The sequence below is a fragment of the Emys orbicularis genome, chromosome 10 (assembly GCF_028017835.1).
Source record: "Emys orbicularis isolate rEmyOrb1 chromosome 10, rEmyOrb1.hap1, whole genome shotgun sequence".
Lineage (NCBI taxonomy): Eukaryota > Metazoa > Chordata > Testudines > Emydidae > Emys > Emys orbicularis.
In genome coordinates, this window is record NC_088692.1 from 64,161,933 (window position 1) to 64,175,058 (window position 13,126).

The 13,126-nt window shown below is 41.3% G+C and overlaps 1 protein-coding gene across 1 annotated transcript in view; it reads right to left on the minus strand.

Annotated features, from left to right (window-relative positions):
• Window positions 1-13,126, minus strand: part of CGNL1 (cingulin like 1) — a 77,676-nt gene that overhangs the window by 23,060 nt on the left and 41,490 nt on the right. The window contains exons 10-11 of the mRNA XM_065412298.1: window positions 4,735-4,887; window positions 3,515-3,685 (exon numbers count right to left, since the gene is read on the minus strand). Coding sequence (XP_065268370.1) covers window positions 3,515-3,685; window positions 4,735-4,887 — 324 coding nt within the window. The remainder of the gene's footprint in view (window positions 1-3,514; window positions 3,686-4,734; window positions 4,888-13,126) is intronic.

Here is a 13,126-nt window from a genome sequence, read left to right on the forward strand (position 1 = left end):
TTGTGAGGTATCCTTTGAAAACTCATGACTTGCTGGTCAATAATATCATGGTGAAATATATGTAGCAACATTATAAGTAAAGTTATGAAATCTCCCTGTGTGATGTTATTAGCACATGTTCAAAACCAGATGGCCCTGCCTAGGCAAAAGTTGTCAAACAGGCCTATCCTAAACAAAGGAATGTGTGTTCACCTCAATTTACATATATGTAGTAAACAGGGCTGGCAAGAGAGCAGTGGGAGGAGATGGCAGGAAACAGAACAATTTAGATTTCAGTACACACACCTGGGGGAAGAAAGAGCATGGAGCCTCCTTCACCTGTGACCTTCTTTACTACTTGAATAAACTACTTTGAAGGGTAACCTGCAGAAGAATCCACTTCAAAGGTTCACTGGACTATAAAAGAAAGGGGCAAGAACCCCAAGTTCTCTCTCTTTCACCTAAGACAACAAAGGCACCAGCCTATTTGAGCCTCTGAGAGAGATCCTGACTGAGGAAAGGGTCAGTCATCATGATCCTGGGAGACTGTGGTGAGAAAAGCCATCTTGAACAAAGCCTTGAACCAAAACTTGCTAGATTAAGTTTTGGACTTTTAGATGCACGTTTTCACTTTTATTTGCTTGTAACCATTTGTAACTACTCCTTATGTTTGAAGTCATTTAAAATCCTATCTTCTTGTGTTAATAAATGGTGTTTTATTTTTTAAATCAATCCAGTGTTGTGTTTAAACTGAACTTTTTGGTAACTCCAGTTAAAGTAACAAACCGTTGAATATTGACTCCATACAGGAGAAATGAACATTAATATCTGAACTGTCCAGGAGCGGGCTGGCTATTGCAGAATTTTGGAAAATTCGAGACAGGGAGTGTGTTGGTTGGTGTGTTGCTGACGGGATGCTGGAATCAGACCTGCTGGACCAGGGCTGCAACTATACATAGACCTACATGCTGGAAGACCGTTTGTGAGCAGCCCAGGTTAGGAGCTTCAACAGCAAAACATTGTGAGGCACCCAAGATTATGAAGCAGGCAGTGACAACCTCTCACTGGTCTGGATTGCACCCTGGAATGTGACAGTGTTTCAAATTATACTGGACTGACATCCCTAGAATCCAATGTCTTATGTCTCCAACTACAGCATGGGCAACAGTAATGAATAATTCTCATACTGCCCTACCCGCATACCTCAAAACTGATTTGGAGGACCACTAATACGAGCAAGAGGATAATTTAGTTTCCATGCTCATTCAGTCCTCAGCCTTTCTGATGAGACTCTCAAAAAGGATGCCAAGTGCTATATGAATTCTTGTCTACAAGGAACTGAATGGCCAACACACCTATTTCACTGAATGAAAATGGTTATCATGAAGGCTTATTTGTACTTCTCACTCAACATGAGAGAGAGAGAGAGAGAGAGAGAGAAACACATTTGATTGTTCTGAAGTTTGTTTTATTTTAATATAAAACCTATTATATGGATGCTTCTTCTGAGAGGAGCTTCTCCTGTAATTTCAGGATTATGCTGTATCTTGTGCAGCTAGCTATACAATAAAACATTTCATGCCCTAACAATTTACACACTCACTTATAGAAATATAATGCAGCACTCTACAGTCAAAGTCTATAGCAACACAGTTTAAAACAAAATTACCACAGTCTTTTTGTAGAATAATATTGGGTTGGGTTTTTTGTTTGGGGGCCTGGAGTTTTTTTAACATAAGAATGTGTGGACTGCTTGCAGTTATAAAAAGAGTTTCAGTAATAGTTATAACCAACATGCGAGTAACAAATAAACACAGTATCTTTCAGTACAGATACTGATTGCTTTGAAGAGTTTATTCCAAGTTACATTGATGATCTCACTATCCTACTCTCTATCTTCCGAATTTCATAGTGACTCTTCAGTTCTTTACATAAACCACGCTTCGCTGAGTGGAAATAATATGGAAGGAAAGGAGAGAAGAATGTACAGCAATCCTTCAAACTAACCTTTTTGTGTTATATTTTTTCTATTAACTTACACTCTAGTTCAGAGGTGGGCAAATTATGACCCGCGGGACTCTCCTGCCCGGCCCCTGAGCTCCTGCCCTGGGAGGCTCGCCCCTGGCCCCTCCCCTGCTGTTCCCCTTCCCCCGCAGCCTCAGCTTGCTCCGCCGCCGGCGCAATGCTCTGGGCGGCAGAGCTGCAAGCTCCTGGGGCAGCGCAGCTGCAGAGCCTGGCCTGACCTGGTGCTCTGTGCTGCGCGGTGGCGTGGCTGGCTCCAGCTGGGCGGTGCGGCTGCCTGTCCTGGTGCTCTGGGCAGCACAGCTGCAGAGCCGCAGCCTGACCCGGTGCTCTGTGCTGCGCGGTGGCGTGGCTGGCTCCAGCTGGGCAGTGCGGCTGCCTGTCCTGGTGCTCTGGGCGGCGCAGCTGTAGCGCCACCAGCCACCGGTGCTCCAGGCAGTGTGGTAAGGGGCCAGGGAGCAGGGGGGGTTGGATAGAGGGCAGGGGAGTTCGGGGTGGTGGTCAGGGGGCGTGGGTGTGGATGGGGTCGGGGCAGTCAGAGGGTGGAGAACAGGGGGGTTGAATGGGGGCAGGAGTCCCCAGGGGGCAGTCAGGAAGGAGCGGGGGTTGGATGGGGTGGTGGGGGGCAGTCAGTCAGAGACAGGGGTCCCGGGGGCTGACAGGGAACAGGGGGGGTTGGATGGGGCAGGAGTCCCGGGGGGGCCGTCAGGGGGTGAGAAGCAGGAAGGGTCAGATAGGGGGCAGGGCCGGGCCACACCTGGCTGTTTGGGGAGGCACAGCCTCCGCTAACAGGCCCTTCATACAGTTTTAGAAACCCAATGCAGCCCTCAGGCCAAAAGGTTTGCCCTGCTCTAGTTCAACAAAGAGAAAGAGAAACAAAGGAGAAGTTCTGGCCTGGAAGCTCAAATTATTAAAATATATTTTATATACTGAGGACATCCATAGACCGTTTATTCTCAAAGGTTTTCCAAATAACGAAGAACTGTATTTAGAACTTTAAAGAGGCCGGACTGATTTTATGGTAAAATTTACATACTAAAAAGACAGACTTCAAGGCTGTGGCTGATTCTGGGCTGCACAAATAGCTTTGTCATTTAAATCTGAAACATCTCAAACATCCATGACAATTACTTTAAAAAGCTAAAGCCAGGCTGTGGTGTTGTATTTTTTAAAAAATAATAGATCCCCATCTTTTTCTGATTCAAGGCTATTTCAAAATTCTCAACTCTCCCTTCAGCAATCAATATTAAAAGAGCAAAAGAACTTCAGCAGAAACTTTATCATATCATTTTGATAAATTCATCAAACACACTTTGCATTTATCTATTGTATCCTGTAAACCCCATTGCCCTTGTAGAAGTACCACCTTGATGATCGTCCTGGAGAATCAAACATAAAAGCATGGTGATTAAGTGCACAAGAGCATGATAGCAAAGATTCTTTGTCCTGAAAATTGTCTGAGGAGGATTCTAGGTCAAAGGTTAAACATGTCATTCAATTTATGAGCCAGTACCTCATCCTGCATTTTCATGGTTGTCAGGTGTGATTTTTCTAACTCAAGATTTTTGTCTTTTAATTGTCTCTGCATTTCTGCAAGTTCCTTGCGATTTTTCTCCTTGTACTCATCAAGCTGGTTCTGAAGCTCCAGAGTGGATGACCGGGACACTTCTACAATTTCAGCCATCTGGCAAAAAACAAACAAACAAACAAACAAACAAACACGTAAAATTCCCCACGAGTAAAGCAATGCTAGAAGGGAATCTGTCTTCATTAGTACTACAGAAGAATATTTTTCTTCCTAACTGCAGTCTCTCCTATGTTACATTAGGAACATAATTCACTGTGTAGAGAACATTTTCAAAATGGTGTATATGTCCAGCTGAATTTCTATGCACCAGTTTGAAAATATGCAACTCTAAAATTGTGTTTCTAAAATGTGTGGCATACATTTCCCAGACCATCCTATTTCTGCCAGCAACATTTACAGGTGGCTTGTATTTAAACCTGTACAAATTAGAATTTATTCTATGAAGCCCTCACTGAATACTTTATCATACCAAAACTAAGCTGTGTGCTCACACATAGATGGCAAAACTAATACAACAATGCTGCAGCTGGAGAAATCAGTTGCAAGTCACTGCAGTCGAGCTGATGGTTGTGCTGAGCAGGTCTTCACTACCCACCGGATCGGCGGGTAGGGATCGATCTACTGGGGATCGATTTATCGCGTCTTGTCTAGACATGGATAAATCGATCCCCGAACGCGCTCCCTGTTGATTCCGGAACTCCAGCTCGCAAGAGGTGGAAGCGGAGTCGACGGGGGAGCGGCAGCGGTCGACTCGCCGCCGTCCTCACGGCCAGGTAAGTCGACCTAAGATACTAAGATATTCGCATAGCTGAAGTCGGCGTATCTTAGGACGACCCCCCCCCCCCCATAATGTAGACCAGGGCTGAGTCTGTTGTACATAATGGAAGAGGGCTCAAATATGGCATCTTATTTTAACAAAACAGGAGTGTTTTACCATGGTATTTTCAGATTGCACAGTACCAACTACTGTTCCAGTCCAGAAAGCTTTTATTGATAGTCACCAGGTCAAATACACTAACAGCAAAGTTCACATTTCACTTTCATTTACACTGCTTTTAAGCTCTTTTCTTTGTAATTTGGCAGTTTATTTGCTTTTTTCCATTAGATATCTTATCTCCTGCAGCCTCTTTTAACTGCAACCTTACCTCCTTGTGTAACTTCTCAATAGTCTTGTCTAGTTGCCATCGCTCATTTTCCATTTCATTCTTTATCCTCTTTAATTGTTCCTTCTGGTTAGTTTCATCTTTTAACTGTTCAGTTAACTGTTGCTGTTCCTGAATAACCTGATTGAATTTTTTCTGCATTGGATGGAAAAGTTACACTATAAAACACGACAGCCATAACTCTCTGAGAAGTCAACGGAATTTAATGTAATATACTAACATGTCCCATGAAGCAACAACAATAAAAATCATAATAATACGCTGTAACACAAAATCAAAAGGAAGAAAGTTGCTGAGTCAAGCTTTGACAGTCAGACTATGACAAATAAAACATACAGCCATGTAATATTTACTTATAAATGTCTACAAGTTCCTGAAACGCTGCAGAATTCTGAGGACCTATGACTGTCTGTCTTGTTGGCTCTATTACATGCAACGTCCATAGTCAGCTGAAGTTGCACAGTGCCCAGCAAATTTTACCTTCTGCCAGAGAATTCAATATTTTATTTCAGGTTTCATATTTCCTTTGTTGTTCTTGTTTATTCGATTTCAAAGTCTCTAAATAATATACTCTTTCACCTTCATTTGCTCTGCCTTTTCTTTCCTCAGCATTCAAGAAATGTGTTTGAATTGATTTAATAAAACAAAAGTATTCTTCAAAAAAGGAGTGAAAAGAACTGCTTAGTTATTAATGTTTTAAATTATATTTCCATAGCACCCAAAAGCCCCAATCAGGAATAGACGTCATTGTCTTAAGCACTGTACAAACAGAAATAGACAGGGGTCCCTCTCCTGAACAGCTTGCCAGGTTAAATAACCCCTTCATCAAAACATTTTATGTTACTGTTGAAGCCAGGCCTCTCTTTATGCATTAAGGATCACTCAGTTTTAAATGAGATGCAGAGCTGTACTGTATAGTCACATAGTGGGCTAAGAGCTCCAAAACACCAAATATGCATAAAGACCAACGAAGATGTACAAGAAATTCACCACTTCAGTCAGAAGTGCTTGTTCAGTATCTTCAGCCGTATATTCTATGCCTAATAAAAAGCCACACTGGGCACAAAATTATCAGTGACACAAAGCTAAGAGCTTGCATCCATTTTTCACTGGCTGTCTATATAAGATGAAGGGATTGATTTTAAGTTGCTCCTGTTTGATGTTTAAAGACATTAATAGAGGTGAGGGGAGCCTAACTATATTTTGAGACCATGAGTCTCATGTGGGTGGGTTTCAACTCTTTGGGGTCCCCCCCTTTAGAATTCCACCAGAGGATCATGGCAGCTTTGGCCACGGTGGCCCCCAAGACAAGGAACCAGCAGCCTTCCTTAGAGAATCCTCCTTAGTCCTTCCATTGACACTTCAACACATCTGAAAACTTTACTTCTTCAGAGGCATTTTCAGTTTTAACCATTGTGGCTCACTGTTAATAACCTTCTCTCTTCTTTTCTTACTGTCATGCCATTTGGCTTTTCTAAAAGTTTGCTATCAGGTTTAAATAGGGCTTACTTTTATCAAAGTGAAGATTAACTGAAATGTTTCGATTACATTAAAAAAAACAAATTCAACAATAACGACACAATTTAGTGATTAATCCCCTGAAGCATGTGCAACACAAATATTGCAGCATGTGCTAGTGCATGCAGGAGAAACTGAAATCAACTAAAAACAGATGATACAGAAAAGTGAAACCAACTCGTCTCTCTTAATTGCCCAAACTGGGAGAAATGTAAATATGAAGCAAACAGCATTAATAGTGAAAAGCAATTTAGATTTTAAGAGTCACTTTTTAAAATCTATGCTCAAAAGACCTGGGTTCTATTCCCAGTTCTGCAGTTGGCCTTCTGGATGAATTTAGGTACATCATTTCACCTTTTTGTGCCTCAGTTCCCACAGCTGGGGGGAAAACGTGCTGCGCTCATGATACTGACGTCCTTTTGTAAAACTTTGAGCTCTATGGATGAAATGTGCTATAAAAGGGCCAAGAATTAAATATCTGCAAAATAAATAGGTTTTTTTCCCAATGTACAAGTTTTTACTTGACAGTGTCTTTTTAATATTATATCTGGCATATATGTGGTTTGCTTTATTATGTTTGAAAATATATTTTAAAGCATTTGTGAGCACTTCCATGGGCATTTTATAATTAAAACCCTAATTACAGCTGCAGTTTGCATATAGGACAAGAAAAGAGAGTGTCAAATGCTTTAAAAAATGATCTCTCCTTTGAGGTCCTTTACATCCCTTACAATTCCGTATGTTGGTGTTTATCACATATGAACACAGAAATCTCTAATATGTGTGTTGAAGTTCCAGGCTGATGCCTAAACAATGCACAGTGATAAAGCATTGTCATCTAAGAGCTATTAAATGCTGTTCAGCAATAGTCCAGTCTAGCTGGCACCACAGAATTTAAAGAATCCTGAAAAGGTTTATTTTAGCACTGTAGTGCTAAAAGCTGGGGAATCACTGGGTCCCTGCTTATGTGCCATCTTCCAACAGGCCATCAAAATCTCAGATACCTCCACCCTATCAGTCTTTCACAAATCATTTTTGTGATGTTGCACCCCATAACGCTTTATGGAAGTATGCTTATGAATGTAAATATGACATAACTGGAATATGTTTTATGCTACATATGCCATGTAACAGATCTCTACAAAGGTTATGATCTACTGAATATATTCATCCCATTTGTATGCATGTATCATTTTTGTATTCGAAGTTATGAATATTGGCTGTGTACTTGTTTGATTTTAAGTAGCCTTAGTAAGGCATTTGGTCAGCTTCTTTAGAAAGGAATTTGCAAGTTAAGTGCCCAATCAAAAAACACTTAACGGACAATGGATCTTGGAAGACTCCAATCCACATAAGAAGTCTACCTGAGGACGTTCAAGGTAGCATGTGAACAATGGCTGCCACTTGTAAGGAAATGAGTCATGCATGGACATGTGACTTGCCCATGTGACTCCAAAAACTGAATCTTGTAGCTGGGATTCTATACAAGGGGCGGGAGGGGTCTCCACCCACAAGAGAAAGTCTATATAAAGTCCTAGGAGACCCCTCCATTTGGCCTTCAGCTGGCTCAAGAGATAGCCTCTCCACCCCCAAAGGATACCTGAAAGAAACTGGAACAAAGGACAGTAACCACAGGGGTGTGAGTGATTGCTGGACCCAGACTAGAAGGAGGCTACTCTGTAAAAGAAGTTTACTGGAACATCTCTGAGGGTGAGATTTCATCTGTAATCACTTTCTTACTGTATTAGGTTTAGACTTGCGTGTTTTATTTTATTTTGCTTGGTAATTAACTTTGTTCTGTCTGTTATTACTTGGAACAACTTAAATCCTACTTTTTGTATTTAATAAAATCACTTTTTACATATTAATTAACCCAGAGTATGTATTAATACCTGGGGCAGGGGGCACAAACAGCTGTGTATATCTCTCTATCAGTGTTATAGAGGGCGAACAATTTATGAGTTTACCCTGTATAAGCTTTATATAGGGTAAAACAGATTTATTTGGGGTTTGAACCCCATTGGGAGCTGGGCATCTGAGTGTTGGAGAAAGGAACACTTCTTAAACTGTTTTCAGTTAAGCCTGCAGCTTTTTGGGGACGTTGTTCAGACCTGAGTCCAGGTTTGTAGCGGGCTAGCGTGTCTGGCTCAAACAGGCAAGGTTCTGGAGTCCCAAGCTGGCAGGGAAAATGGGCTCAGGGGTAGTCTCAGCACACCAGGTGGCAGTTCCCAAGGGGTTTTCTGTGACCCAACCCATCACAATTTTATGTTACAGTCTGTTTACACATGCTTGAGAAACAAACCCCACAGACACAGATCAATGAACTATACAGTGGCAGAATGGTGGTGCCAATGGAAGCTGTTCTATGCCTGCAGTGTGCTGAAAGAGGGGGGGGGGAACATAGTAGGAAATCTGGTCAGTTTCTCAACTTCAGAATTATCAGCAGAAATCAGAATTCTTTTTACCAACACAAGTTATTTTAGATGTGAATATATTCTATTGTTTATGGGAGCTTAGGGGCACATGTCACATTATTGGACTGCAACACATTTGGTCAACTATTGTGTCATACAAATTTTTGCCTGGTGTTCAGATACGTGGCAGTCTAGAAGAATGGTAATGGCAAATACAGCCTTTTTTCTACTTATTGTATTGGGCCATACGCTAACATCCTGAAATGAAAAAGAGTATAATTCCATATACCTGTCTCTCTTCTCTTTTTCACTCGTTTCCTTTTGCTGTTCATGACCGAGGATATGTCCATACAAGCAGCGCTACAGGGCACAGTGCTGCAGCTATGCCACTGTAGTACTGCAGCACAGTTGCTTCAGCGACAGAACGGGTTTTTCCTCACTGTAGTAAGTCCATCCCTTCGAGAGGCAGTAGCTAGGGTGATGGAAAAATTATTCCATCAACCTAACTGAGCCTACAATGGGAATTAGGATGTGAAATTTTTCAAGGGAAAACTTTGATTTTGCTGAAATTTTCCTTTGGGAAAAGAGACAAAATATTTCATTTTGAGTCAGTTCAACATTAAATTGTATTTCCATGTGGTGCCACAATGCCTCATGGGAGTAGTAGTTTGGGTACTTCATGTCCCTATTCTCCCCTATGGACTGGGCTCTTTTGCCAGATTACATCTTCCATGATACACCCCCGTCTTCTCTCTGACTCAGCCACATGGTGTGTCACAGGAATCACATGACTACAAGTGCACCATGGGAGATAATAGTCCTACCAGGGACCCCAACCCATAGGAGAGAATGGGGGCCAAAGGGACCCAAACTACAACTCTCATGAGGTACTGTGGCACCTTAGTACACACAGATTAATAATTAAACATTCAGTTCAACAAATTAATTCAGTTCAACAAACTAAAAAAAAAACATTTTGATTTGGGAATGTCAAAATGTTTCGTTCCAATCAAAAATTTTAAAACAAAGTGTTTCTAAATTTCCATTTTTTTTTAAAAGAACTTTTAATTCTGTGAAAAGTTTTGTTATTTCAATGTTGTATCCCAATTCAGGATGAAAACAAATGGCAAAATATTGGAATTTCCCAAAGGGCGAAAATTCCAATTTTCACTCAACTAACAACAAACTGGAATAGTTACTTCTGGAATGCCTCTGCAGACTATTCAGTCCACACTTCATTAAACAGGAAGAACTAATGACCTGTCAGGATTGCTTTTACGTCATATACACCAAATCCCTAGTCTTTAAAGGGCACACTAACTGCCCTATGTTGGAGTCTTGCTAGGACTTGGTTTTCTTGGTCTGTAGCTACCAAAACATAGAAAAACTACACTAACAGTCTCTCCACTTAACTTAGGGCCAGACATAGTCTAGGGGGTTGAAAAGGAAGGAGAAAAGACCACAGCAACTCTCCTCTTCCATCTACCTGTCTGTTGCATGGATGGGGAGAAAGGTTGAAGAGAACTAACTGTACCTAATAAAAGGTTCTAGCTGTGAGTATACAGCCTCTGCTCTAATGGTGCTCTCTCTTCAGCAATATGGCTCTACACTTGGCCCCCTGCAGGGCTGTCACTAAATGGTACAAACTAGCTCTTAGGGAGAAAACCTGCCTTATAAAGTTTGATACAAAATATAGTCACTTTAAAAAGGGGAACTATCTTTCCTATAATGTGTCCCCAAATTTAACAGAGCTGGTAGCAATATTTCAGCAGATGTTTTCTCATTGGTTGTCATAAAAACTATTTGTGAGTGGGAGAGTATAAACACAGTTTGTACTATGCAGTATTCACTAAGTATGTCCACCACACATGATTTTACAGCACTGCTTCCAAAGATTAACACATTTATAATACTCTGAGACCTTTTAGCCATAAAAGGTCAAACTTCAAAACAAGAACGCACAATTTCAGATACACAAATATATTTTAAATGTAACAGAAGTACTACTATTACTAGCGCTGAGGATGTGAATATTTTGAACTTTGGTTTCATTCTGAATTACTACTGAACATCCAAATGAATAAATAGCTCAGGGTATGTCTACACTGCCCACGTTACAGTGCAGTTGCGGCAGTGCTGTGACATGGGCAGTGTAGACACACTTTATCCCCGGGGGAGAGCTCACCCGGCGATAAAAAAACCAACCCACCCTGAACAAGGGGTGGTAGCTTTATCGCCGGGAATGCAGCTTCTGGCGATAAAACGCTGTCTATACCGGTGCTTTTCAGCGCTAAAACTTTTGTCGTTCAGGGGGATGTTTTTTCACACCCCTGAACAACTAAAGTTTTAGTGTTGAAAGTAGCAGTGTAGAGATAGGCTCAGTCTAGCACGTACACTTTATAAGACTTCACTATTTGACATTTAGGAATGCTCTGTAGTACACGTAGGGACTTGTCACCACTGCAGTTGCTCAAGTTACAGTTTGAGCTATTACCCCAAATGCGAGTCCTGTCCACACACACAAGCCCTTAATTTAAATGTGGTGGTGCTTTTATCTCAAATTGGCTGGCCCTCCAGGGGTATAGGCTACAGCTCGAGTTAATAACTCATCAGCTGCTAACACAATCACTCTGTGTAGCTCAATTAATATTTCACAGTGTAGCTGCTCTCACTCAAGCTAGGCTAACACTAGAAAAGTAACCTGAGTTATCTACACACTGCAGTGTTAACTCGAGGTGACAAGAACTTTACATGTTTTTCCATCCACAACCAAAGGGCCAAAGTCTGATCCCTTAGAAGTCAGTGGCACAACTTCCGTTGACTTGAGCAGGATCAGTTGTTCGCCTGAAGTATTGTATGCATGACGCTATATGTTGCAATGTTGGCAAAGGATTTAGAACAATTAGTGTCTGTTGGTTTTTTTAATAGCCTATGAGTTCTGTGATGAAGGTGGGTAATGGAAAGAATAAGCAGCTTTCTTTGAGATAGCTCTCAGGAAACTCCTAGAAGTTCCTGTTCTCAGGGACTGCATAAGACCCTGGGGAAATTTTGGCATGTGTTTTGCTTCTAAAATGCTGGAATACAGAAAAGTGGTTAAGAAACAAAAGCCATACTACAGAGGTTAGCACACAAAAAAATCACTATTTGTCTGAGCTTCAGTAGCTGAAAACTGCAATAAGCTCACATCATTCTAGCTACTGGAGTCTACATTGAATGAAGCTATTCCAACTACCCACAATAACCACTTTGAACTGTCTTGTAGCTTTAACCATTTTGAGTATGAATCTGGGAAGGAGAAGCATTGCATCTTGCTGTGTTTACTGTAATGGTTACAGCTTTATTCAGTAGATTTCTATTGGTTCTTGATGTGTTACTCCATTGTTAGTTATTTGTATTGTAAAAGCACAGAATCAGGAATTAGGACCCCATTGTTCCAGGCACTATACACACACAGAAAAAAAGAGATTGTTCCTGCCCCCAAAAGCTTACTATAAGACTCATTTCACATTATTAATATTTTCTCTTTAGCAATAGGCTACAGCTTAAGTGATGTAGAAAAGAATGTAAATTAAAGACCTGTTCACAATGGAGCACCAAACCATGCTGGCTACCACTATAATCAAAAACTATTAAGCATGGTTCTGCTGGAGTGGTGCTGCAGTACGGACAGGACACTATGCCAAGTGGTGAGATGAAATACTCAAGTCTACTTCTCTTCCTTGAAATCAGGATTAATTTACATGTTCTAAAAATGATTCTCAAACTAGAGCTAAGCAAACCATTCACAGTAAAATGTTAGTTCAACAAATTTAGCCCATCTTTGTGTTTGCTAATTATCTGCAAACAGAGTTTGCCTTGCTAGTTATTTGAAAAAGATTTGCTGAATGGCATTTTGAGCATACTTCCCACCCACGGATAGCTCGCAAACCATTTGCTACTTTAAGTATTCACTATTCATAATTTCCTGTTTGTGCTGTGTGCAGGGCCAGCACAACCCATTAGGCGACCTAGGCGGTCGCCTAGGGCGCTACAATTTGGGGGGCGGCGACCACGGCGGTATTTCAGCGGCGGGACCTTCCGCCGCCTCTGTGGGGGGTGGCATTTCGGGGCTAGACCTTCCGCTGCCTAGGGCAGCAGAAAAGCTGGCAGCGCTCCTGGCTGTGTGACTGGCCACCTAAACAGATGGCACTGTTTCTGCTCCCTGAATGGGTGACTCCCATTCCAAGCCCTTTCAAAATGGCCACAAAAACACTCCTTTAAAGATACTTGTGGAAAACACATATTTGTAGGGTTTTTTATGACTCCTCTTTCTGTGAATTGTTTTGCAAAAAACCCACATCCCCCATACACAAACATCAAACACCAATTGTTCATTTAAATGTTGGTAACAAGTAAATACCATAAATGGAATTATAATTAAAATAAAAGTATATTCCCTTAGA